The following is a 21,879-nucleotide window of genomic DNA, read 5'->3' as shown; positions in this document are numbered from 1 at the left end:
TTACCATGCAGAGCAGCTTACACGCAGGTAACAAACATATTGCTGGATCGCAGCGTAATAGTGACATCTAGCGGTCAACTGACCGAACAACAGGACTTGGGCCGTGTACAACGGTGCGACGGCGGCTACCGAACTTTGCCACTAAGAATTGAACGTGGAATTATTGACAAAAGCGGCCAAATTCATTTGAGTTTCCTAAAACCGCGACCTCATGTTTTGATTGACAGCACAGGGTTTGTTTAAAAAAACAAAACAATGGGTGTGACGCTACCTACTCAAAGAGCAATTCAAGTGAATGACAGCTCTCTCGGCAAATCCGCGCCCCAGGAACACAAGCCTCGACCAATAAGATCAATTGGAATCCTTTGTAGGCGGGGCTAAACGCATCTCATTGGAAAACGGTGCTGCTGCTCCTGCTGCCGCCGCTGCGGGAAGTGAGTGAGACTTTTGGCCCACATTAAACGAGGACAGAGTGCGGCGGAGGGCTTACAAAAGTTGCTGGCGCGATGGGAAACCAAGATGTAACCTCAAGGACTGAATTTGATTTGTTTCACCGTGTTGGATTTTGAGCCTCTTTTGCTCGGAGTAGGCCGCAGAATCCTCGGACTGGATTTTTTTCTCTAGCCCCAGAGGACATCCAAGCTATCTGGAAAGTAGCTTGAAGCAAGTAGCTCGAAGCTTCATTTAACTGCGTGATGTGCCAATATTCATTTCGCTATATTTATCAATATATTTCCTAAGAAACATTTTCTCGCTGTGTTAGAACGCACAATTTCTCGCGATTAGTCCATGGAAGGCCGCAGAATCCTCGACCTGGGTTCATTTCGTTAGCCTGGAGGACACCCATAACTCACTGGGAAGTCGTTTTGAACCAGTCGATGAAGATTAAACCAACCGTATGGCGTGCGTGCTAAACATTTCTAAGCTGCAATAGTTATCTTCACGCAAGAGTATATCTATTTTTGTTCCCGACGCGGTTGAAAGCTCCTCGATGAAGCCAGCTTGCTCGAGCAATGAATGAATGAGGTCGGGGAGGGGGTGATTAGAACCACCCGCTTGCTCCATAAGGTCACTTTTAATTAGGAAAAAAAAAAAATCGTCTTCCTCATCTTCATCGGCAGCTATTTCGGGACTTGTTGGCCGCTGCTTCCCCGCACAAGTGTCAGAGGAAATGCCGCCGCTTGGAGTTGGCGGACGGCGGCTGTTTAGCATGACGAGCTAATGGAATGCTAACATTGAGCCCTGCTGTAAGAGAGCGGGGCGCCCGGCCGGAAGCGATTTAAGCCCTTCAAGCATTCGGACCACATTGGGACACTGAGCTCACACAGTCTGGCCCGGTATGGGGAACACGGTGTCGTGCTGTGTCTCCCCGGAGTCAAGCCCCAAGCTGCCGTCCAGGCAGCCGGCGGAGCGGCTGGAGGAGTTTCTAACCAGTACGGAAGTCAGCGATGACAACAGCGCCCCGTACCTGCAGCACATCAGCGACAGAGAAATTCCTGACGGTTCGTGAGCTTGAAAAAAAATAAATAAATATCCAATCAGATAAAAAACAAACAAACAACCTTTTATGCATTAGTAAGTGAGTTTGCGTTGGTTTCCAATACTTTAAATCCTTCTTAGTACCCGATTTTTCTTTTTTTTTTCTTCCAATAGAGCTGGCCTTAGAGTCCAACCCATCGGACCATGCTCGAGTCAGCACCATCTTCCTGTGCAAGTCCCAGACGGACGGTGAGTTCATATTTCAGACTGTGGAGCATAGACGACTTAAGTCATGACACAAATAACAATGTCTTTTGTTGATAGTGCGTGACAGAAGGAAAAGCAATCACATCAATCACATCAGTCATGTAAGTTGGAAATAATAGGAGTGATCTTAGTAAGAGGGTTAACGCTTGTAAAAAAATCACTTAAGCAATCGCCGGCTGTATGTGTGTGTGTGCGTGCGTGCAGGTGTCTCCTGGGCCGCTGTCCAAGAAGTACAGCTCATGCTCCACCATCTTCATTGACGACAGTACTGTCAGCCAGCCCAACCTCAAAAGCACAATCAAATGGTGACCATGTGTGGACGCGTCATATTGGAATCACATTTTCAGACTTAGCGTAAAGTTTCTTTCTTTCTTTCTATCTGCCTGCCTGCCTCCAGTGTCACTTTAGCAATCTACTACCACATCAAGAACAGGTAGGTCCAGACAAACTTTTCAACTCCAGTACCACTGACTCAACGGGTAAATGTACCGCAGGGACTCCGACCGCTCTCTGGACATCTTTGACGAAAAGCTGCATCCTCTATCGGTGAGTTGGTCCATACCTCAACCGGCGTGTTCCGCAAATAACATGGCTCCTGTCCAATATGTGTGTCGCCGCGCAGAGAGAGGCGGTGCCAGACCAGTACGGCTGCATGGACCCCGAGCACAAAGTCATCTATCGTTTCGTCAGGACGCTCTTCAGTGCTGCACAACTCACTGCCGAATGTGCCATCGTCACGCTGGTAAGGACGCAGTGTTGATTGCTATGATTTCAATCGAGTATCCCTTTTAAAAGCGAAGTCTAGCTCAACTGTCCCCAAACAATTGCGCGGTACTGGATTTGAAAGTTCTGTGATTGTTTGGCTTGCCATGATCGAGTTGAGAATTCCTATTTTTTCAGTCCACAACACTAAGAACATTTAGCCACCAGAGGGCAGCAAAAGCTAGCAAAATATTGTGGGTCTCGTTTCAACGCATTCTTACTGTTTATTGTTCAGAACCAATAATGTCTTTTAAATTTTCTTGTTCTGATCATTGAAGCCATCAGCGTGAATGAAACGGACATATTAAAGATGTTCCTGTCTCCGGAGCTCAGGTGTACCTCGAGCGCCTGCTGACGTACGCCGAGCTGGACATTTGTCCCTCTAACTGGAAGCGCATCGTGCTCGGAGCCATCCTTCTGGCCTCCAAAGTCTGGGACGACCAGGCCGTTTGGAACGTAGACTACTGCCAGATCCTCAAGGACATCACCGTGGAAGACATGTGAGTGATCATTTACACCGAAAACTCCAGCTACTTTTATTTCTGGGCCAAGAGGAAGGTTCCTTGACTGCACGAAAATACTATATCAAGCTAACAGGGTTCCAAAAAAAAAAAAAGGTATCCATCAGGTTAGTTATACGGATGTTCGTCAAGGCACACTCGGTAACAAATGGATTGTGCGTGTGTGCGTTTGTGTGTGTTGCCCCGGCTTCAACTGAGAGTCTTTGTGGATGAAGGATGAAGAGGGGGTTGTTTTCAGAGAAATGTAGGGTGGCTCTCAAGTGCTCTTGCTGCTTCCACATAATGGGCCTGCCTCTCGCCCACTCCATTAGTTGCCCACGGATACCGCACACGCACGCGCGGACACGCGCACACAGAGTGCCCTCGGTACACCTTTTGGCGGCCGACAAAGCAAAAAAACCTGGATGCGGTCGCCATGGTGACTAGTGCCCTCAGAGGCTGTGTGATGATGAAGAGGCAGGACCACCGAGCTTGCGGCTCTTGTCACTTTTATATTTTGAGGTTTGGGTAATAGTTTCAAAATGGAGCCTAGCGCAGCACCAGTGCCACTTCCGCTCGTTACAAACCAAATGGCGTTATTTGTCAAGCTGTGCGCTTTGGTCCCGCCCGCTGCAGGAACGAGATGGAGCGCCACTTCCTGGAGCTGCTCCAGTTCAACATCAACGTGCCGGCCAGCGTTTACGCCAAATACTACTTTGACCTGAGGCAGCTGGCCGACGACAACAACCTCAGCTTCCCGCTGGAGCCGCTCAACAACCAGCGGGCGCAAAAGCTCGAGGTGACATTAACCTTACAAACGCTCATGCCCGGGTTTAAAAAAAAAAAAAGTAGATATTCACATTTTACATGGGAGTCCAAATCATAGAAAAACAAAATGTGACTCACCCGCAAATATTTTTTTTTGTGGTCGCGTGCAGGCCATCTCCAGACTGTGCGAGGACAAGTACAAAGATTTGAGTCGGGCGGCGATGAGGCGGTCGCTCAGCGCCGACAACCTCATCGGCATACGACGCTCCAACGCCATACTCTCGTAAGACCACCAGAACGTCAACATTACTGCTGCCAACCCCCGGTTTAAGGCAATTATTTTTTTATACCTTCTATTTATGCGCAACTCCCATTGGTCGCATAGGCGCCACTCTAATGCCGTATAGTCATTACAAAACAGCGAAAACTAAAAGTCCACCTTTCCACATCATGGAAGATCAGGATTGACTTTACTACTGAAATGATTTCAAGCTCAGTATTGTAACCTCGCCGTCCCACCCAGATATCGTTCTCCCTTCCCAGTGAACAAACTACAATTACATTCACGTAGAGCTACTGAAAGGGGAATCGACGGCAAGAGGGGAAAAAAAAAAAAAGTTGGTTTTGCTTACTATGTAGGCTACTAGCTGTGAAATGCCATTTTTAAATGGAAAACCCATTTGCAGATGGAGTATTTTAAAATAAACACTAATCATGTATACACGTGGCCTGTCGTATGTCGTGTTAATAAACACAATGTGACACAGTCGTTGCAAATACGTTGCATTTTAATCGATCTACTCACTTCAACTGCCTTCAGGAAAAAGAACATTTCAAGGACAAATGGAAAAAAAAGAACGACAGGAGCAATCAGAATGCAAACCACCATTTTGAGTCCATTGTGTCGCTCTGATCCAAAGAAAAGAGCACAGTAGTGTTAGCAAAGTGCTTGTTTTGTACCCACATCTGCAATTTTTATACAAACAAATATACAATTAAAGTAAATGCATCCTGTGAGGATTTTTGACAGGTAAATGATCAGATCCAATGATCCACTTTGATTTATGATCATTTAAAATGAGCAACAGCAAAATTTCAAGTCGCATAGTTGAAATCAATATGAAAATGATGATGGACATGAAGTCAACATTAGCGTTGTCCACATATGAATGAACACAAAACTAGTCACATGCCTGACTGTTTTGTATCATTAAAATGTACAAAAAAAAAAACGAAAAAAGCTCAGACAAACATATTTACATTTATTCCAACTGCAGAATTTTAAGTAGACAATTATTTTCTCAAAAGGTAATAAACAAAACGAGTCACATGTCTTAACGTTGTCTTATTTATGTGGGCAGTTAAGAAGCTGTTGCCACCAGCAGATGGCGCTAAAGGCCCAAAGTGGTTTCCGAAACATTAGAAGCGCAAATCCAATACAGTCCGCTTCATAATCCAAGACCAGGACTTGGACACTGCGTCAGAACCTATTCCAATATTTACATCAATAAATAAATTTGAGTCAATCCGGAAGTACTGGTTCCAGTGTAGCTCCATTGACCTGAAGGTCTGAAACTCCTGCTGTCAGGTCGAAAGGATTTTGTCATATATGGGACGAAGCTTTATGGTACATTCCGGGGATAGGTCCCGTTAAAGCGGCAGCCTCCGCATACACAGGGGGTGGGGCCGTCACCTTGTGGGGCCACCAGGGGCAGCACTGTGCCAAGAACCTCCGCCAGGTGTCCAAGGTCTTCCCAGACCAGATCCAAACCCCTGAAGTGATGCCCACCACCAAGCACATAAAGTACTTGAGCATGAAGACAGCGTAGTCAGGTCCGCCGCCCAGCCGCTGGCGGTCAGCGGCGCAAGAACAGGCCAGCGCCCGGTCCCAGTCGGAGCGGCGGTGCTGCTCGTAGACCAGGCAAGCCACCACCACCACGGCGGGCACTGTGTAGAGAACCCCGAAGATCCCGATTCGGATCATGAGGCGTTCCAGTTTGTCGGTCTTGGTGCCGCCCTGCTTGATGATACCGCGGATGCGGAAGAGCGACACGAAACCAGCGAGGAGGAAGAGTGAGCCGGCGAATAGGTAGATGACCAAGGGGGCCAGGACGAAGCCTCGAAGGTTCTCCAAGCTTTGGTTGCCCACGTAGCAGATGCCGGCCACCGGGTCCCCATCCACAGCGCTGAGGGCCAGAACCAGGACGGTTTTGACGCTGGGAACCAGCCAGGCAGCCAAGTGGAAGTAGTGGCTGTATCCCGCGATGGCCTCGCTGCCCCACTTCATACCCGCGGCTAGGAACCAGGTGAAAGACAAAACCACCCACCAGATGGAGCTGGCCATGCCGAAGAAGTAGACCAACAGGAAGACCAGGGTGCACAAAGCGGGACCGCCCGTATCGTAGAGGATGTGGGACTGGTCGGCGAGGGGGGCGCACGCCACCCGCTCGTGCCCCACTACCAGTCGGATGATATAGCCCAATGACACAAAGAGGTAACAAGTAGCCAGGAAGATGATGGGTCTCTCGGGGTACTTGAAACGCTGCATATCCAGGAGGAAGGTGGCCACTGTGGTCAGGGTGGATGTGAAGCAAAGTGCCGCCCACAGCCCCACCCACAGGGTGGTGAAGGTTCTCTCTTCCTCGGAGAAGTACGCCTGGTAGCACGGCTGGGCGCAGTTGAGGAGCGGCCCCGTGCGGACCCGACCGTACAAGGGGTGCGACTCCCTTTTGATGGGCACCAGGGGTTCTCGGCAGCGGCACTCGTGCTCACCTTGGGCGGGGGAGTTGGGTCTGAGGCGGTTTTTGAGCGTGGGCTTGGACAACGATGGCGGCGGGGTGGTGGCCTCGCTCCCGTTCTGGTCCATGCAGAGGGTGTCGCCGCCCAGTCGGGGGAGACGCTCACAGCTCATCCGCTCGGGCCACTCGAAGCCGTACTGGCTCATGAGGGGCGAGCACCCGCGTTTGGCGCGTTCGCACACCGACCGGCACGGCGGTAGAGGCTTGCGGTAGTCTGGCAGACAGATTGGTGTATACATGCTGCACAGAAAGAACAGCAAGTCCGGGGAGCAACGGATCCGCACCAGGGGCCAGAATTGGTGCACCTCCAGGCCCACCTCTTCCTGGGTGTCGTGGTTGAACTGGTTGGGCATGTAGGTCAAGTTGTAGCCAATGCCGCGGCACATGGGCACCGTGATGGGCTCGCACGAGATCTCCTTGGAAGCTGCGTGGACCCGGGACCCACTCTGGATCAGCAGGAAGAGCAAAAACCTCATCGTTGTCTCCATTGGATCCAAAAATGCTCTTGAAAGTTTGGCGCTTTTGGACGTTAGTTTAAACCAAAGTCATCTTAAAGTCTTATTGTCCATTTAAAATAAAACAAAAGCAAATTTGGTCTAAAGGATCCGTGTTCTAGGGGTCAACTCAAAATCAAAACAAACCAAAAAAATGGTTGATAGTCCCGTGCCCTTGAGGTCATTATCCTGTGTAAAGTCCCAGAATATTAATCCACGTGCAGAAAAAAAATCACAACTCCTTAATCCATGACCTTACACCGTGCCAACTCAAATCCACCAAGTAGTAGAAAAAAAAAAAACAAGTCTCGCGTGACGTCCACCTCTCAAACAAACCAAAGTAAACTCAACACAAATGAGTTATTTTTCCCCCCGCCTCCTGTTCCAGCGGTTTTTCGACGTCCCACACGCGAGCGACCACTCAGGTGCAAAACCTCGCACGGACTGAACAACTCAACGCGCTCGAACCGCCTCCTGCAAGACCGACTGCTTGTTGCATTCAAGGACCCTCAGACAATTTAAATTCACTTATTCAACGCCGGGGAACGTGCCATTTTAACCCATAAATAAACTGTTTTAATTGAAATGAAATACGGCATTATTTATATGACTGCGTGTGACAATATATTTAATGTTTTATATTTCCTGCCTAACAGTTGCGAAATGTTTGTTTAAAGTAGTGCTTTTGTCATTACAAAACGTTTTGGGGTAATTTACTGAGTGCGACTGGAACAACATTACCTTGTGCACGTGAACGCAACGTCTTAACGTTAAACGGCAATTGTTCCGAATGCACCCAAACTCCTTTTGAATTCTTTTAAATCTCTTTTCACAATAGTTGTACTTTTTCACGCATTCAAATGCACCAGCTTCTTGTGTTCCATGACTTGTCCACACATGCGGAAATGACCGAGCAGCACTTGAATGCACCGGTTAATGGATGACTGACATTAATGAATGAGTAGCCGTCAGTTAACTTCCTTGTCAAATGTTTTTGCAATAAAAAAAAAAAAAAAAATTAGCAAACAGTAATGATCTTTGCTTTATGAAAAAAATAGAGTGCGACTACCTATTGCTTCAAAGTAAAATAAAATGAGTGTAAGAGTTAGTGTTATTGTAGTGCTATATGCAGGGCATTAAGTGTTTGGGTTCAAAGGTTAACTTTGACACCTTTGTATGTTTTAGTACAAGTTGATCTTGGTGTTTTTCCATTCAGGTGACTTTGATAAAGGAAACATCAATCACAACGTTTGTGGTGTTTTATTTCAATCAGTAGGAAATGACACATTATTATAGAAAAAAAATCCAATTTATTCAGCAGAAATGTACTGGTTTGGTTTGACACTCTGAGACTCATAACAATACATACACATTCGTGTGGGCTCCCCCCTTTGTGACCGTTTCCCCTTCCTAAGAGTCTTTTGTTTTGATCTGCGTTGGCATGTGGGGGTCTCTCTCTCTCTCTCTCTCTCGCTCTCTCCGTCTCTAAATGAGCGGCAAGGGTCCGCGGGCCAGTGAAGCGGGACAAAAAGGCTGCGCTGGCTACACTTGCCGCTTTGTGGTCCAGCTCGTCATTGCTAATTGGCTGGGACAATTAAGGCTGCGACGCTTCTCTGCAGTTGGGCAAGAGCCTCGGCGGGCCGGCCACGCTCGCTGACCTGATGCTAAATGACGTGTCATGTCAAGTTGTCCACGCTCAATTCACTTCGTAGGACGCAGATGATGTCATTTCATAGCGGGCGCACTTCCCGCTGAAATTTCACCAAATGATGTGATCGATATAAGGAAATTAAATGACCGATGTAAAAACATGGGCACAGTAAGAATTTGGGCGGAAACAGAACACAGGTGGGACGTGGATCATGGAACAGAGCCCCCCCCCTCATCAAATAACAGTAGGCAACATGCTTGGAAATAGTGCACAGGTGGGCATAAAACAATTAGACGGTTGATTGGCAGAATGAACCAATCAGCAAAGAGCGGACGTGACATGCTAGTAAAGGGAAATCGTAGGAAGAAAGCCATCGAATTATAGATTTTAAAATCGGATGGACAGCGTCAACTTGAAAATCTTCTGCAAAGAAGACGTTGCACAGGTGAGTCAACCTCACCTCCGCGTGTTTTCTATTGCACATAGTGAGCGTTTGATCTTCTGTATATAATCTAATTGAGTAATTGATCATGTGGCGATGAGATTTTCTTTGTCAACTTGATTGCTGCTGCATTTTGCTGGTAACGTGCTTGTGCTGCATGCTAACTCTTGGGACGTGTGCTTTTTTAATCGGGGCTTTATTCCACCCTCGTCAGTACTTTTTGCTTCTCAACGTCCGCTTGCCTGCTTGTTGAAGAATGCATCGAAGTTTGAAGTGGACATAGAAATCTACCAAGAATTTAATAATATTCCCTTAGAGGTGTTTTATTGGCCATCATCAAAAGAGATAGAAGCAAAAAAAACAACACCAAGCAACACAAAATGTGCAAATTCAAACTAAAGTGCTTCATTTAATACTTCACAAAAACAAACATTTGTTGGCAAAAGAAATGAAAACAACATTAACAAAAAATCCAAGTCAGTCTTTTTTCCTCATAGGTCAGCAAAAATAGTTGAAAACATAAATAAAATTAAATAAATATTTTGGCCATGTACAATTGATTTAGTCCCTGAATAGAAATGCAAATAAAAAGCAAAATCGTTTTGTATTTCTATGGCTCAAATGTCGATTATAGCACATGTTAACAAAAAAAGCAAAATGGCTTCATCGCAAACGCAACCTTGAACACTCAAGTCCATCCAAGCATTATCTGATCCTCATGATCACCCCAACAATTTTTGGGCAGTCCAAACCTCGGCTAAGAGCTAACAGTGATACTCTGATCACACTAATGTCAAATTGTCCTTTATTAGCCGGCGAGATGTAATTGCTTATTTTTGAAGTCAAACATAAGACACCCTATTATTAAATAATCACCAAGATTTTCTATGTTAATGCAATATCAATTGCAATGGTAGTCTACATTGTACTTTACGTCCAAAAAGGATTTTTAGCTAACGTGATAGCACCAAAGTATGGCAATCGTGGATATAAATTGTGACAAGTAATTCATTGTTGTCTACGTTTGACAATTGTGTGAGTATTGAATGTAGAGTAAAACTCTTGAACGTAGCCAACAACAATGTGTAGTAATATCACCCTAGTGAAAAACCTGTTGGGAGTGACAAAAGCAATTTGTGACAATTATGACATATCTTTTCCACAACATGACTCGGGGATTATTTTCACATGTGTTGAAACAGCGGCGGGCATTTTATAGTCGCTGCATAGCCGCCGGCCGGCAATTTGTCAAGCCGTAGAAAGAAGTCCTTGTGCAACATTTCCGCTCCCCAAAGTGGGCTCGGACCACCACCACTTGTCGGCCATTTTGTGGGCGTGTCTCAAGTGTCCTGGTAGGGCAGGTTTTGGTCGTCGTCCGGCGACCAGAAGGACGACGGCCGTTTGGTGTGGTGGAGTTCGCGTCGGACGCAGCGGGGACACGGCTGACACTTTTGGCGACACTCGGTGTGGAAGACGGCGCCGCAGCCCGAGCACCTGTTGGGGAAAAAGAGTTGTGGATTCTATTCAGGTAAGGGCGTGTCCTTGAGCAAATGTCGTATGCTGTTGTAATTGAAAGATTGACCTCCTGGTGGTGCTGTCCTGGAAAGGGTAGATGAGGTGTCTGCTGTGGCACAGTTCGCAGATGAAACCTTTCTGTCGGCACAAGGTGCAGCCCAGCACGTGAGCGCTGGCAAACTTGATGACTTTGGACAGGAAGGGAGCCATGTGGCCGTCAATCACCTGCATTGAGGGGGGGGGGGGTCACACAATAGAGCAGGTTTTTCAATTAGTCCTGCCCCAACAAAATTTAAAACCCTAATCCAGACTGGAAATATGTTTGTGTGCATGTCGAGTGTCCCATAAATTGATGAATGTTTGGCCCGGTGACGCCCCCCCCCCCCCCCGTGTCCCCCGAGCACTACCCCCGATCCCACTGACGAATAGCCGTCCTGATGCGTGCTGACAGGCTCCCTAATGAACACCTCGCCTCTAATTGGAGCGCAAGTAAAGCAGGGAGGAGAAAGAGCTAATGTCGTTTTTTGAGCTTAAAAGCCTTATTTGGAAACTAAGTTTTGAAATCCCAATTTGAAACTCTAGCCCTGGTGTGAAATCCTCAAACTTGCCTGGAAAGCCTAACCCTTGTTGCCTAGCTTGAAAGTTTAGCCCTCGCGTGCACACGCGGCAGTTGAAGCTTGTCCTCTTGACTGCACGCACGCACGCACGCACGCAGAGTCTTTGTGCTGCCTCCTAATCGGCTAAAACGGACGTGAAACAGCTGCTCGACCCGCTGACTCGTAATACTTTTCATTTGACGATAATAGAACCGCATTAAAAATAGATGTAAAGTCACCATTTTTTAAAAAAGTCATGCTCGTTAACCTCCACTGAGGGCAATTGGGAAAAGGGCTTCCAAAGTGGCATTGATGGGTGAATCCGTTGCTAACGTGCTAACAGGTATGCGTGCGTGTGTGCGTGCGTGCGGCTGAATGCAGGCATGTCACGCTTTGTTTTCCCGCCTGTTGCTTCTCAATGTGAGCAATTAGCCGAGCACAGTGAGGGAGCGGTGGGTGGGTGGGGGGGGATCCGCGGGGGCGGGGGTCTCTTTCACCGTGAGAGCGGGCAAGCAAGGGACCCCCCCCCCCTGTCAAAAAAAGGAAAGAGGGGCAGGGTGCAACACGATCAGCGACAAAAGAACTGTTCACTCATTTGTGGAGCCTTTTCCTATACCCGCCTGCCCCCCCCCCCGCCCCCCAATTTACCTCCACTCCACCGCCGCCATGTTGGCCTGATTTGTACAACGCACAGAGGCACTAAAGTTAGTTAGTGCGCTCAACTGTGTCCAGCGTGGCACTAATAACCTCACAAAGAAAGCTTTTATACACATATGAGCAAAAGTATCGGGACATTGTTATTCTCCTCCAACAGTTTCATAACGCCAAGTCGGCTATTGTTTGTGTGAAACTGTGTTTTTTATGGCAAAAATATTGCATTTGTGTGCTTTTCATCATTTTGTAACTTCTCTTCTGTGCAATGTCAGTGAACAAGTCAAGTGTGTGTGTGTGTGCGCAAAATTCAACATTTGTGTGTGTGTGTGTGTGTGTGTGTGTGTGTACCTGCTGCAGGTCAGCAATGGAGTAGAGGTGAATGTGCTGCAGCAAATACTCTCGAGGGGAAATTCTGTGGAGGCAAAGTCAAGAAAGTCAGTCCACCATCTATCTTTGTGGCAATGTTCAACTCAAATTTTGTGTCTGGCTGTTTTGATGCTAAACTATGAAGCACTAGTGGCAGGCTGAAACAGACGTGGACTTAAGGTGACCTCTGGTGTGTTTAGCGCAAAAAAAAAAAAAGTTTTAGACTGATGTGTCTGGGAATGTTTTAGCGCCAGGGCTGTCATCAATTGTGCCGTGTTTGGAAGTGTGCAAAACCCTGCGCTCGCACATGTAAACACAGACGTATGTGTATCAGCGCCCCCCCCCACACACACACACACTTATATCGTGGTTAGGCGTGGAACGTGTCCCCCCCCCCCCCCCCCTTGACTGCACCTTCGTCGCAGGTCCTCTGCGACGGCGGCTCGGCAGCTGAACAGGTAAGCGCGTAGCGACTGAAGCTGCTGGCGTAGGCGCAGCACGGCGCTGAGTGGCTCGCAGTGCTCGTACAGACCCCCGTTCAGCTGCTGCACGTCCAGCAGGGGTTCCTCGTACACAAACTCCAGAAACTCCTTGGCCTGCTTGGATACCTGCAAGCAGAACTCACATGAGGATATTCCATTTGAACGCTATTGTGCACAGAAGATGCCGAGTGTCACCTTGTGCTTGCTGGTGTCCCAGTTGTGTAGCAGGCGGGCGGGGATGAGGAAAGTGTTGTCCTGGTGGCAGTTTTGGCAGTAATACCAGCCGCTGTAGTGGCACACTTTGGCTTTGCCCCTTGAGGCGCCCACGGGACGCTGACAGCCTGCGCACGAGTCAGAATGCCGGCAAAAAAAAACAAAAATATTAAACTGTCATGTCGCTAAGTGAAGCTAGTCTAGAGTCTTGCCAACATCCCCATCCCCCGACATCCATCCGTCTCGTGCCGTCACGCCAAAAGCGGCAGTCACAACAAGAGCTGAGAACAAATAGATCCTTCCCCTGCTTTTGGCTTTTTGATTGCTTTGTCCCATTTTCAACCCAAACAGCCAGCACACGTGCGCAGGTGCACGTTATCACCAAAACATCAGAGGCGGCGTGAAAAAGACGCACAGAAATAGCGATAAGCATCAGGAAGTGGCGGCACGCCATGCGCGCTGTGGAAACGTGTGTTTTTCAGTTTTTGCAAAAACAATTTTCTAAACGTATGAACCGATCCACATGAACTGTCCACCATTTTATTTTGCTGTCCATACAATGGCCATCATTTGATGAATAGTACTACTTTGCTTAATGGCCGCCATTTTGTGTGCGTTACTTGTCTGCTAATTGTCACTAAAGCTTTCTAGCAGCTTCCGCCGCTCCTCTCTGATCTTTTATTGCGGGGACGGGGAAGATGAATGGGAATTCAAACGCAGCTCAAAAGGTCCAACGATTGTACCTCGGCTCACTGTGGTGTGTGTGGTAGAGGTGGGAGAGCGAAGGGGTGTGTGTCGGGGGGGGGGTTCACTTTGACCTGCAGAGGGGTGAGCGCACCATGGTGGGAGACTGCATGAGGGCCGATACCGGGCTTTCATCTGCCCGCCGCGGGTCCGGACCTGCACACCTTTTGAGAAGACCACTCTATATGTGTGTGTGTGTTAAAAGCTTTGATGTGCTTCCTTTCACACTAAAAAAAACACTCCAGCATGCACGATGGGTGACCACTAAAAAATAATGTGTGTGTGTGTCCTGTACATTGGAAACGAAAGCAGCGATGGGAGATGTTGCCGAGTATGGTTTGATGCATTGGGTTGACCGTGTCACATTTAATCTGTCCAGTGAAAGCTAACGATACGACGCGTTACGAGCGTACATTTGTGTGTGCGGCTCTTCGATCACACGCACGCACCCAAAGTGTCCTTCAAAAAGACATCATGTGTCTTTACAGACCAGGCGGAACATTTAAATGTTAAATAGGATGGTAAGTATGTATGCATATGTGTGTTGCATATGCAAAGAATTGAAAGACTAAAAAAGGAGTGAGGTGAAGATCAATCATAGTGTTGGATAAGAGACAAACTGGCGCCTCTGCTGGCCACAGATGGGTCTTGCGCCTTATTTTGGAATCAAAACTCATCCCTAATTCATGGAGATAAACGACAGAAAAGAGATGAAGCGAAAGAACGATGAGACAAAGCAAAGAGGAGAAGGAAAGGGGAGAGAAAATCATAGGAAGGAGAAGAATCACCATAAGGATGATGATGAGGACTTTGGATATTCTGACCTGCACAGGTGAAGCCCTGAGCGGTGAGTCCTTTTTCCAGGGCGACACAGGTGAGGAGGCTGAGGAAACTGGTGGTGACCGACTGCCTCTTGACTCTCTGCTCCCTCTGCCTCCTCTCTTTGGACCTCAGCAACACACCCTGCGGCACCGGAGAACGGCACTCCTCCCGGGCGAGCCGCTGGGCGCCCGCCAACCCCATGAGGGCCTCCATCCACTCCAGGGCTTTGTTGGCGGTGTCGGCTCGGAGTCGGAGCGCCTCGTCGGTGAACACTGCCTGGAAGCGCTCGCCCCGATCCGGGAACTCGGGGTCGGGCTGCACGCCCAGGCAGGAGGTCAGCGCGTACTGGCGGACGGGTCGCGACACGGGGCCCCGCCCCTCGGTGGGGAAGGCCTGCAGGGTGGTACTGCTCAAGACGAAGGTGAAGGCGCACCAGTTGTTCTGGTCCAGGAGTTGGTGCAGGAGCCCCGCTTTGAGGACGTCTTGGCAGCGCTGGCTGAAGAGGGGCAAGGTGGTGGGGCGGCTCAGCGGGTGGGCGCCATCGGAGTCGGCGGCCTTCTCCGCCACCGCCGCCCCTTTCCTCTGCCTGGCGGGCCTCACCGCCTGCACCTTCTCCCACACGAGACGCCGCCACTCGGACGCCTCCCACTGGGTGGCGGCCCGCAGCTGCACCCGGGTGCTGTTGAAGAAGACGGCCTGCAGGGTGCGCGGGTCGGCCGGCTGGCAAGGTGCGGGTGCGGCCACGCCCTGGCAGTGCGACAGCGAGTAGGCGGTGCCCAGCTGGCGGTTGGCGCTGCTGTCTAGCGTGTAGAGGCGCAGCTCGCAAGGCGTCAGCTCCACGTGGCACTCGGTCCAGCGGCCCCGCGGACCCTCGCGGTACTCCATCTCCGCCTGCTTCAACACGATGCTGCTACTGCTGCTGCCCTTTTCATCTGCGAAAATACAGACGACTTGAATCCGTGGGGGAAACGAGAGATGGGCGAGTACCGATACCGGCCTGCCGATACTTAGAAAAGCTGACGTTGAATAAGTCTTCCTTGTTGGTGCCATCACAACAAAATGGCTGACTTACTGTTCAATTTAAAGCCACGAGTCTTTTTTAGTGCCTTGATGGACATGTTCACCCAGTTTCGTGTTCTGTGAAGACGTTGACAGGTGCGAGGTTTTTCCATAAACGTGCCCTCGACGGGGGAAACCTTCAAAGCGAAATGTCGCCCGTACGCTACAATTAGCGTCGTATTTCCATTGACTGCTGTTCAAACACGCTCGCTCGCGTCTTTGTGTTGGCATGTAAATAAAAGAAAGCAGCACGTCAAAGTGCCTCCATTTATCTCAAACAACAACGGCCGGCCGGCCGGCCGGCGCTCTTGCCGCTAATTCCATTTTCTCCCGTCCGCGCTCCGAGTGACGGATGTCGGACTTTGTTTCCCGGTGGGAGAAATCGATCTGAGGGAGGGAAAATTACCTCATCGATCTTATCGAAACGTGTCCTGTCAGCGTGTTAACCGAGCCTTTCTGAATATATAAATGAGCACGGGGACGGACAAACTGATTGGCCGCCGTCACGCTCGGGCGCTCCGAGAGACAAAAGTGCCACCGTCCATTAGACTGGACAAGGCTTAAATGAATTACCATCTATATTGAATTTTCCTTTCATAGATTGAAAGAAAAATTGTTCGGTACGATGTAAAAAGTGAAAGCGGCTTCTGTGGCGGGTTTCTGCGTGAAAGGCGTGAGCGAGGACACGATTTGAACGTGGGCTATTGTGTTGATGCTAACCAGCTGTTGCTAATGAGGAAAGCAAACACGGCGCTTTGTCCCGTCCGTAGGTGCTCCCTCCCCGCCGTTGCCCTTTCTCCCCTTTTCAGCCTAAACGGCCCGCTAGCTTTTCACGCGTATGCTAATACGCTGTAATCCCGCCCGTGTCGGGAGGCGCCTTAATTAGCTTCCTGCGCGCTCGCCTCATTTGAGTCCATTTGCCGACGGGATTACCAGCTATTATCCCGCACACCCCCGGAGCCCTCGAGTGTATGTCTGCATGTGTGTTTGTCATTTAAGGTTATCATCATTTTCTATCATCACAATCTCCTCTGAGGACAGAAAGACATCCGAGTCTCAAAAGCACACGGCGAGATGACAAAAATATGAAGATCTGAGAGCGATAAAATGTTGAACCAAATACTTTGGGTGCCTCATTTAGTAAAGTATAATCCTTGGAATTTTCTCTTCTGATTTTTCCCTTTTTGTATCCACACGCAGGACTTTGCGAGCCCTATTTTTTTTCAAAGTAAATTGTCTGTCTTCATGCTAGGTTTTGCTATCCCGCGTCGGTTGCATTTGCCATGAAGCCCCGTCCTCGGAAAACATTTACGCCCGCGTTGATTTCTGCGGTGGCGGTTATCGAGCATACCGACCTTCCATTTGGTGCTTTAGGATTGCGTTCTTCAGGGTGTCCACAGCAGGGAGCCCGTTGTCGGTGTAGGCGGTTGTTCGGTAGTTAATGTCAGACCTGGACCTGTTATGTCCCTTCTTAAAGGCGGCGTTGGAGGCAGTGTTGGCCGCCAGGGCGGCGCTCTCCTTGCCGTGCGCCACCAGGTCATTGGTGGATCGCGCTCGGCTCCTCTTGCCATGCCGCAGGCCCACCACGCTCAGGTTTTCGGCCCAGGCCAGCCCGAGCGAGCTTACCTCGGGCTGCTGGCCGGCCAGGAGGCTCCACACGCCGCTGGAGCTCAGTTTAGCCAGTGCCGCGCTCGACGCCTCCTGAAGCTTCTTGGGCTGTCCGGACGTCAGCTTATTGGGAGGAGTGAGGTCGCCCGGGGCGGTGAAGTCCTCGGTGGCCTCCAGAGCCGGGCTGATGTCGCCCACCGCGTCCAGCTGACTCAGGCCCTCCATCTTGCGTTCACAGCTCATGCTAGTTAGGTCCAACCATTTTGGCATCTGGGCAGTGGTCCTTATGGAGCCTTCATCCTGCAGTCGGGATTAAGTCCTGCTGTAAGACTTTGGGTGGATGCTGGAGGAGTTTGTGGCTTCAAAAGGAGGTGGTCTGAAATGGGAAGATGAAACGTTATAGAGGAAGCGCGAGTGGAAACCCAGCTGCCGTTATTCATCGCCGTGGGGATGTGAGTCACTTTAGCAGATTTAGCTTAAAGATCATAGCACAACTTGTATCTGCTTTCTGTCTGCTGCCTATCCGTCCACTTGTGTGCTTTTCTTCCCCTCTAATCTGCGCTTTGATTGATTTTCCAGCTCAGGCTCTTTGTCTGCACACATGAATTATTTAAAGAGCCATTACCTCATACCAGGTCATCCCACACACACAGACACTTTTTTATTTTATTTTTACATATGATTCAGTTACATCACTTATTTGCAAAGGTGTGAGATGACAAGGTGTTTTATTCATGAAAAGAGTTTTTTCTTTCTTGGAACATTAAATTTGTATGACTTTTTTTTCTTACGGAACTTGCTATTTTCTAGTAAAGAATCAGACTTTTTTTCTCAGAAAAAATATGGCTACATTTTTTACTCAAATACTATGAACCGAATTTCTTTCTGACGACTGAGTTCATTCTTATATGATTTCAAAGAACAGAAAAACAGGAAGGAGAGTAGAGGCGTTATTAAATTTGCCTTATGTATGTGGAGCCAAGTCAACATCTCTTGTTCCGTGAACATGACAGAGGTGACGTCACGGTCAGGCTCCCCGGGATGCGGGGAGAACGGGACCTACCTAGTCAAAACGACCCGCTTAACATCCTCGCGGACATATGCACGTAGAAAAATAAACAATTGTCAGCTTTATTCGATTTTCGCCCAACCTTGTTCTCGGCTGTGACGCGAGCCGGGCTAGTTAGCCGAAAGCAAACGACTTAGCCTGTGTCTCCATCATCGAAAAAATGTGAACTAAAAGTGTTCACTTTGTAGCATAGTTAACATTTAACAGGATATAATATTGTCGGTTATCGTGTTGTTTTTAACAATGAGCATCATCATTGAGAAATAAGAAGAAATGAATGTGGACTCACCTTAGTGTTTACCATCATTTGACAGTGTCCCCCTACTAAAAACGTCCGGAAGGAAACGTCAGGCGGAACTTTATCAAATTCACGCCTTGAACCTTTCTGTCCAGATGCTCTTGTTTGACATTATAAATTGCTTTTGGGGTGTATTTATTTATTTCACGGTTTCTGGTAATTTAATACCAAACAGTATTAGGGCAAAAAAAAAAAAGGAAATAATTAGTTTAAAAAACACTTATCTGTTTTCAGTCAAATGTACTGCACGCTACGCTTGACTATATCCTAAATTATTCTTTCTGTAGCTTCCTCACTGCACAAAAGAAGAGAACTACTGAGGTGTGTGCCCCCACCCCCTTTTTTTCCCCTAGAGAAGCTTTGAGGGTTTGAGTGCTTTTCTTATGTGAAGCAACTGAATGAGCCTCGGCGTTCTCTTCATTATCCTCCATCTTTATTTGTCCGGCTGATGACTAAATGATGATGGCATTGAAGACGCTTTCATCTGTCACGGGCTGTGACCCCCTCTCGGCTCTACAACCACCGCCCTGACCCCCCGAGCGAGCGCACGCCGCACAATGGCCGCCCGTCATTCAAGTGGCCGAGTGCTGGGCTCCGTCTCCGTGGAAACGCGGCGCGTGGACGTCCGACGTGCTCGAGCCCACCCCGGGTCACCCCTCCTCCTTCTACTCCTCCCCAAAACCAAATCAACCATTGTAGTGTTTTCATAAAAGTGCATTTTGACAGTACGGCATCACTGTAAAATAATAAGTAAAAAAAAAAATACATCAACGACAAATTACAGACCAATATTTGCTAAATTGCATTTCACGTGCATACAGAAAGTACACTTGGGCAGTGGCCCCCAGTTCCACTTGTGTGTATGTGGTGTCCTTCAGATTTGATACTTGCAGTCATTTCAAATCCAATTATCAGAAGTACGATAGAAAGAAAGGAACCTATACAGGGCTCCTGATACATCACATCCTGGTGACGCGTCAACGCACTTGTGCAGAAGAGCATCATCATGTGCAGGGGTGTAAGAGGGACGCACACACACAGATGTACACGCAGATTTACAAACAAACAAATAAACAATACAGAAAAGACAAACAAAACATAAACAAGTGTACACACAAAAAGACACTCCGAGACAGACAAACAGTGACAAAAAGACCAGACCCATTCTTGTGAGGTATATGGGTTGGGTTTGAATATCTATATATTTCTACGGCACTTTGGGGCTGACACATATTTTTCAATCATTAATAAAAACAAAAAAAGGAGAAATTATTAGTCATTGTTTTCAAGTGGTTTCTGACGTCAACGTACGGCGTTTGCTATTCAATGTCTCCATCTAGTGGCTAAAATAGAAAGTACTCCAACTGCTATATCCTGAACTTCCGGTGACGATTGTGTGAAAAAATACTTCATATTTAGTCAGCTAGTTATCTTTTTTTTCCCCAAAATGTACCACACAAAATAAGTAAATATGTACAATAATTGTTAAAAATGCTTATTTTTGTAATATCGCGTAAATTTCACATTTAAAAAAAGTAAAAAAGTATTTATACAAAGTCTATTTCTGCAATTTTCACAAAATATTAAAAGGAGTATTCAAAGAAAAATTTAACCCGGAGAAAAGTTATAATCTTTGACAAAAACCAAGACATTTTTACGGGATGTCGTCACACGGGAGGTTTGACAGTGCGCATGCGCCGCACGCTCTGACTTGCCTGGACAAACATGGCGACCTCCACCGGCGAGTTGTCAGCGATGGACGGAGGAGAAATGATGCGCTACCCGGAGTACAGCTCGAAAGCGAACTCCAGGAGTGACGCGGAGATCGACAGGCGGTTGGTAAGCGTCCGTTGGACAATTTCATGAGCATCTTCAGTGATTTGTGGGTTGTCAACTTCTTATCCGCTGCTTGCCCTCTCTCGACTTATGTTAGCTGTTTGCTAACGGTTACGTCACACTGTGTATTACACAGTACGTTTTTCAGGTGCACAATATTGATTGTATTTTATGTCAAATTAATACGAAAAATGCTAATTTCACTGAAGTATGAATACAAATGTGCTATCCACAGGGCAGCACGCTGATTGCAGTTGGCCTTGGAGTGGCTGCTGCTGGTTTTGCAGGTAAAACTTAAATTCTCTTGTATATAGTTTTTAAATGCATTTCAAAAGTTACCCTTAACACATTAGACTGCACTCTCATGACTCAAAATTCTCAATAAATCAAGAATAGATGTAATAAAATCCACTTGGATGACTTTCCTTCAATGTTTTGTTTTGCCAGGTCGCTATGCCTTCCACCTGTGGAAGCCACTAGGCCAGATGTTCTCGGAAACGGTCCGAAAGATGCCGATATCGGTGAGTTTGCATTACCCTCGCTGCTTAGTTAGCATTCTACAGATCGGTCTTCACTCAACTGCTCGCATCCTCTTCAGTCTTTGTCGTCATACTACAAAGGAGGCTTTGAGGAGAAGATGTCAAAACGGGAGGCCAGCCTCGTTCTCGGCATCAGGTAAATGACCACAAATGAATTTTGTTTTTGACAGATTTAATAACTATTGTGTGTGATTCTAGTCCTGTCAGTACAAAGGCTAAAGTACGTGAGGCCCACAGGAGAATCATGGTCCTCAATCATCCCGATAAAGGTGAGGCTTTCTTCGTCGAAAGCCTTAGTTCGATAGGTATCACCAAGTTTAATTTGATATGGGTTTTTTTTCACAGGCGGTTCGCCGTATCTCGCTGCCAAAATCAACGAGGCCAAAGACCTTCTGGACAAGGACATGCGGCGGTGACCATAGTTGTTTTCCTTCAATCTCTTGGACAGTTCAGATTTCCTTCTGGTGACTTTCTTCTTTCCATGCTTCGATCATATGTACAAATATTTACCTGTCCTATTATTTTTTGTGTCAAATTGACCCATGATAAAAATGGTAAATTATGAAATTTATTTTTGGCTATATTTTGGTTGTTGTTTTTTTTTTGTGACAGAAGCATCAGACCAACTCGGCCAATTTTGTGGTGTAAAAAATGTGGATAAAGGTAGTGTTTTGGTGTGAAACCATTTATTTTCGTTTTGGACATTTTTTTAAACTCATGGTCAAATTATTATGTATACATGTATGGATATATATGTGTTTCCGTACATGTGTGTATATGTATTCGGTATTAAATAGTACACCTTTAAACTGCTCAGTTAAAAACTGCACCGACCCAAAAAGTTGTAAACACCCAAAATAGGTTGTTTTGTGAAAAGTCAAACGAAACAAGCAAACCTGACAAAGATGTTCATTTAT

The 21,879-nt window shown here is 47.5% G+C and overlaps 4 protein-coding genes across 6 annotated transcripts; 2 read left to right on the top strand and 2 right to left on the bottom strand.

Moving 5' to 3' along the window:
- Positions 1–361: 361 nt before the first annotated feature.
- ccnyl1 (cyclin Y-like 1) lies at positions 362–4,495 on the top strand. Its single transcript, XM_085919693.1, has 10 exons — positions 362–1,502; positions 1,654–1,728; positions 1,804–1,847; positions 1,951–2,051; positions 2,144–2,179; positions 2,241–2,292; positions 2,369–2,488; positions 2,842–3,008; positions 3,645–3,807; positions 3,947–4,495. Exons 1-10 carry the CDS (start codon positions 1,340–1,342, stop codon positions 4,061–4,063), a joined length of 1,038 nt encoding a protein of 345 aa, XP_085775819.1. The 5' UTR covers positions 362–1,339; the 3' UTR covers positions 4,064–4,495.
- Positions 4,216–7,581, bottom strand: fzd5 (frizzled class receptor 5). The gene has a single exon (XM_085919691.1). It carries the CDS (start codon positions 7,060–7,062, stop codon positions 5,380–5,382), a length of 1,683 nt encoding a protein of 560 aa, XP_085775817.1. The 5' UTR covers positions 7,063–7,581; the 3' UTR covers positions 4,216–5,379.
- A 1,187-nt stretch (positions 7,582–8,768) lies between these two features.
- LOC147051249 (dnaJ homolog subfamily C member 15-like) lies at positions 8,769–21,798 on the top strand. Of its 3 annotated transcripts, XM_085919697.1 has the most exons (7): positions 8,781–9,164; positions 20,266–20,426; positions 20,659–20,710; positions 20,871–20,944; positions 21,022–21,098; positions 21,161–21,231; positions 21,308–21,795. In XM_085919697.1, the coding sequence occupies exons 2-7, from the start codon at positions 20,313–20,315 to the stop codon at positions 21,376–21,378; spliced, it is 459 nt and encodes a 152-aa protein (XP_085775823.1). In that variant the 5' UTR covers positions 8,781–9,164; positions 20,266–20,312; the 3' UTR covers positions 21,379–21,795. The 3 variants fall into 3 exon arrangements, with proteins under 3 accessions (XP_085775824.1, XP_085775823.1, XP_085775822.1); XM_085919698.1 differs by lacking the exon at positions 20,266–20,426 and having other exon boundaries at positions 8,769–9,164; positions 21,308–21,798; XM_085919696.1 differs by lacking the exon at positions 8,781–9,164 and having other exon boundaries at positions 20,280–20,426; positions 21,308–21,796.
- plekhm3 (pleckstrin homology domain containing M3) lies at positions 9,474–18,912 on the bottom strand. The gene is made up of 8 exons (XM_085919690.1): positions 18,579–18,912; positions 16,968–17,596; positions 14,556–15,485; positions 12,970–13,115; positions 12,707–12,900; positions 12,275–12,338; positions 10,744–10,901; positions 9,474–10,655 (listed from the first exon to the last, which is right to left on the bottom strand). Exons 2-8 carry the CDS (start codon positions 17,488–17,490, stop codon positions 10,502–10,504), a joined length of 2,169 nt encoding a protein of 722 aa, XP_085775816.1. The 5' UTR covers positions 17,491–17,596; positions 18,579–18,912; the 3' UTR covers positions 9,474–10,501.
- Positions 21,799–21,879: the final 81 nt, after the last annotated feature.

Source organism: Syngnathus leptorhynchus, chromosome 9, assembly GCF_054491065.1.
Source record: "Syngnathus leptorhynchus isolate UIUO chromosome 9, UIUO_Slep, whole genome shotgun sequence".
In the NCBI taxonomy this organism is placed as follows: Eukaryota; Metazoa; Chordata; class Actinopteri; order Syngnathiformes; family Syngnathidae; genus Syngnathus; species Syngnathus leptorhynchus.
Note: the sequence above shows the minus strand (reverse complement) of the source record. Positions and strands in the feature narration are given on the sequence as shown.

Coding starts and splice junctions, on each gene's coding strand:
- ccnyl1 (XM_085919693.1), top strand. CDS start 1,340: ATGGGGAACACGGTGTCGTGCTGTGTCTCCCCGGAGTCAAGCCCCAAG. Junction 2,180..2,240: donor TACTACCACATCAAGAACAG/GTAGGTCCAGAC, acceptor AATGTACCGCAG/GGACTCCGACCGCTCTCTGG. Junction 3,009..3,644: donor GACATCACCGTGGAAGACAT/GTGAGTGATCAT, acceptor CGCCCGCTGCAG/GAACGAGATGGAGCGCCACT.
- fzd5 (XM_085919691.1), bottom strand. CDS start 7,062: ATGGAGACAACGATGAGGTTTTTGCTCTTCCTGCTGATCCAGAGTGGG.
- plekhm3 (XM_085919690.1), bottom strand. CDS start 17,490: ATGCCAAAATGGTTGGACCTAACTAGCATGAGCTGTGAACGCAAGATG. Junction 15,486..16,967: donor CCTAAAGCACCAAATGGAAG/GTCGGTATGCTC, acceptor GTATTTTCGCAG/ATGAAAAGGGCAGCAGCAGT. Junction 12,901..12,969: donor GGGACACCAGCAAGCACAAG/GTGACACTCGGC, acceptor TTCTGCTTGCAG/GTATCCAAGCAGGCCAAGGA.
- LOC147051249 (XM_085919696.1), top strand. CDS start 20,313: ATGGCGACCTCCACCGGCGAGTTGTCAGCGATGGACGGAGGAGAAATG. Junction 20,427..20,658: donor CGGAGATCGACAGGCGGTTG/GTAAGCGTCCGT, acceptor TGCTATCCACAG/GGCAGCACGCTGATTGCAGT. Junction 20,945..21,021: donor TCCGAAAGATGCCGATATCG/GTGAGTTTGCAT, acceptor CATCCTCTTCAG/TCTTTGTCGTCATACTACAA.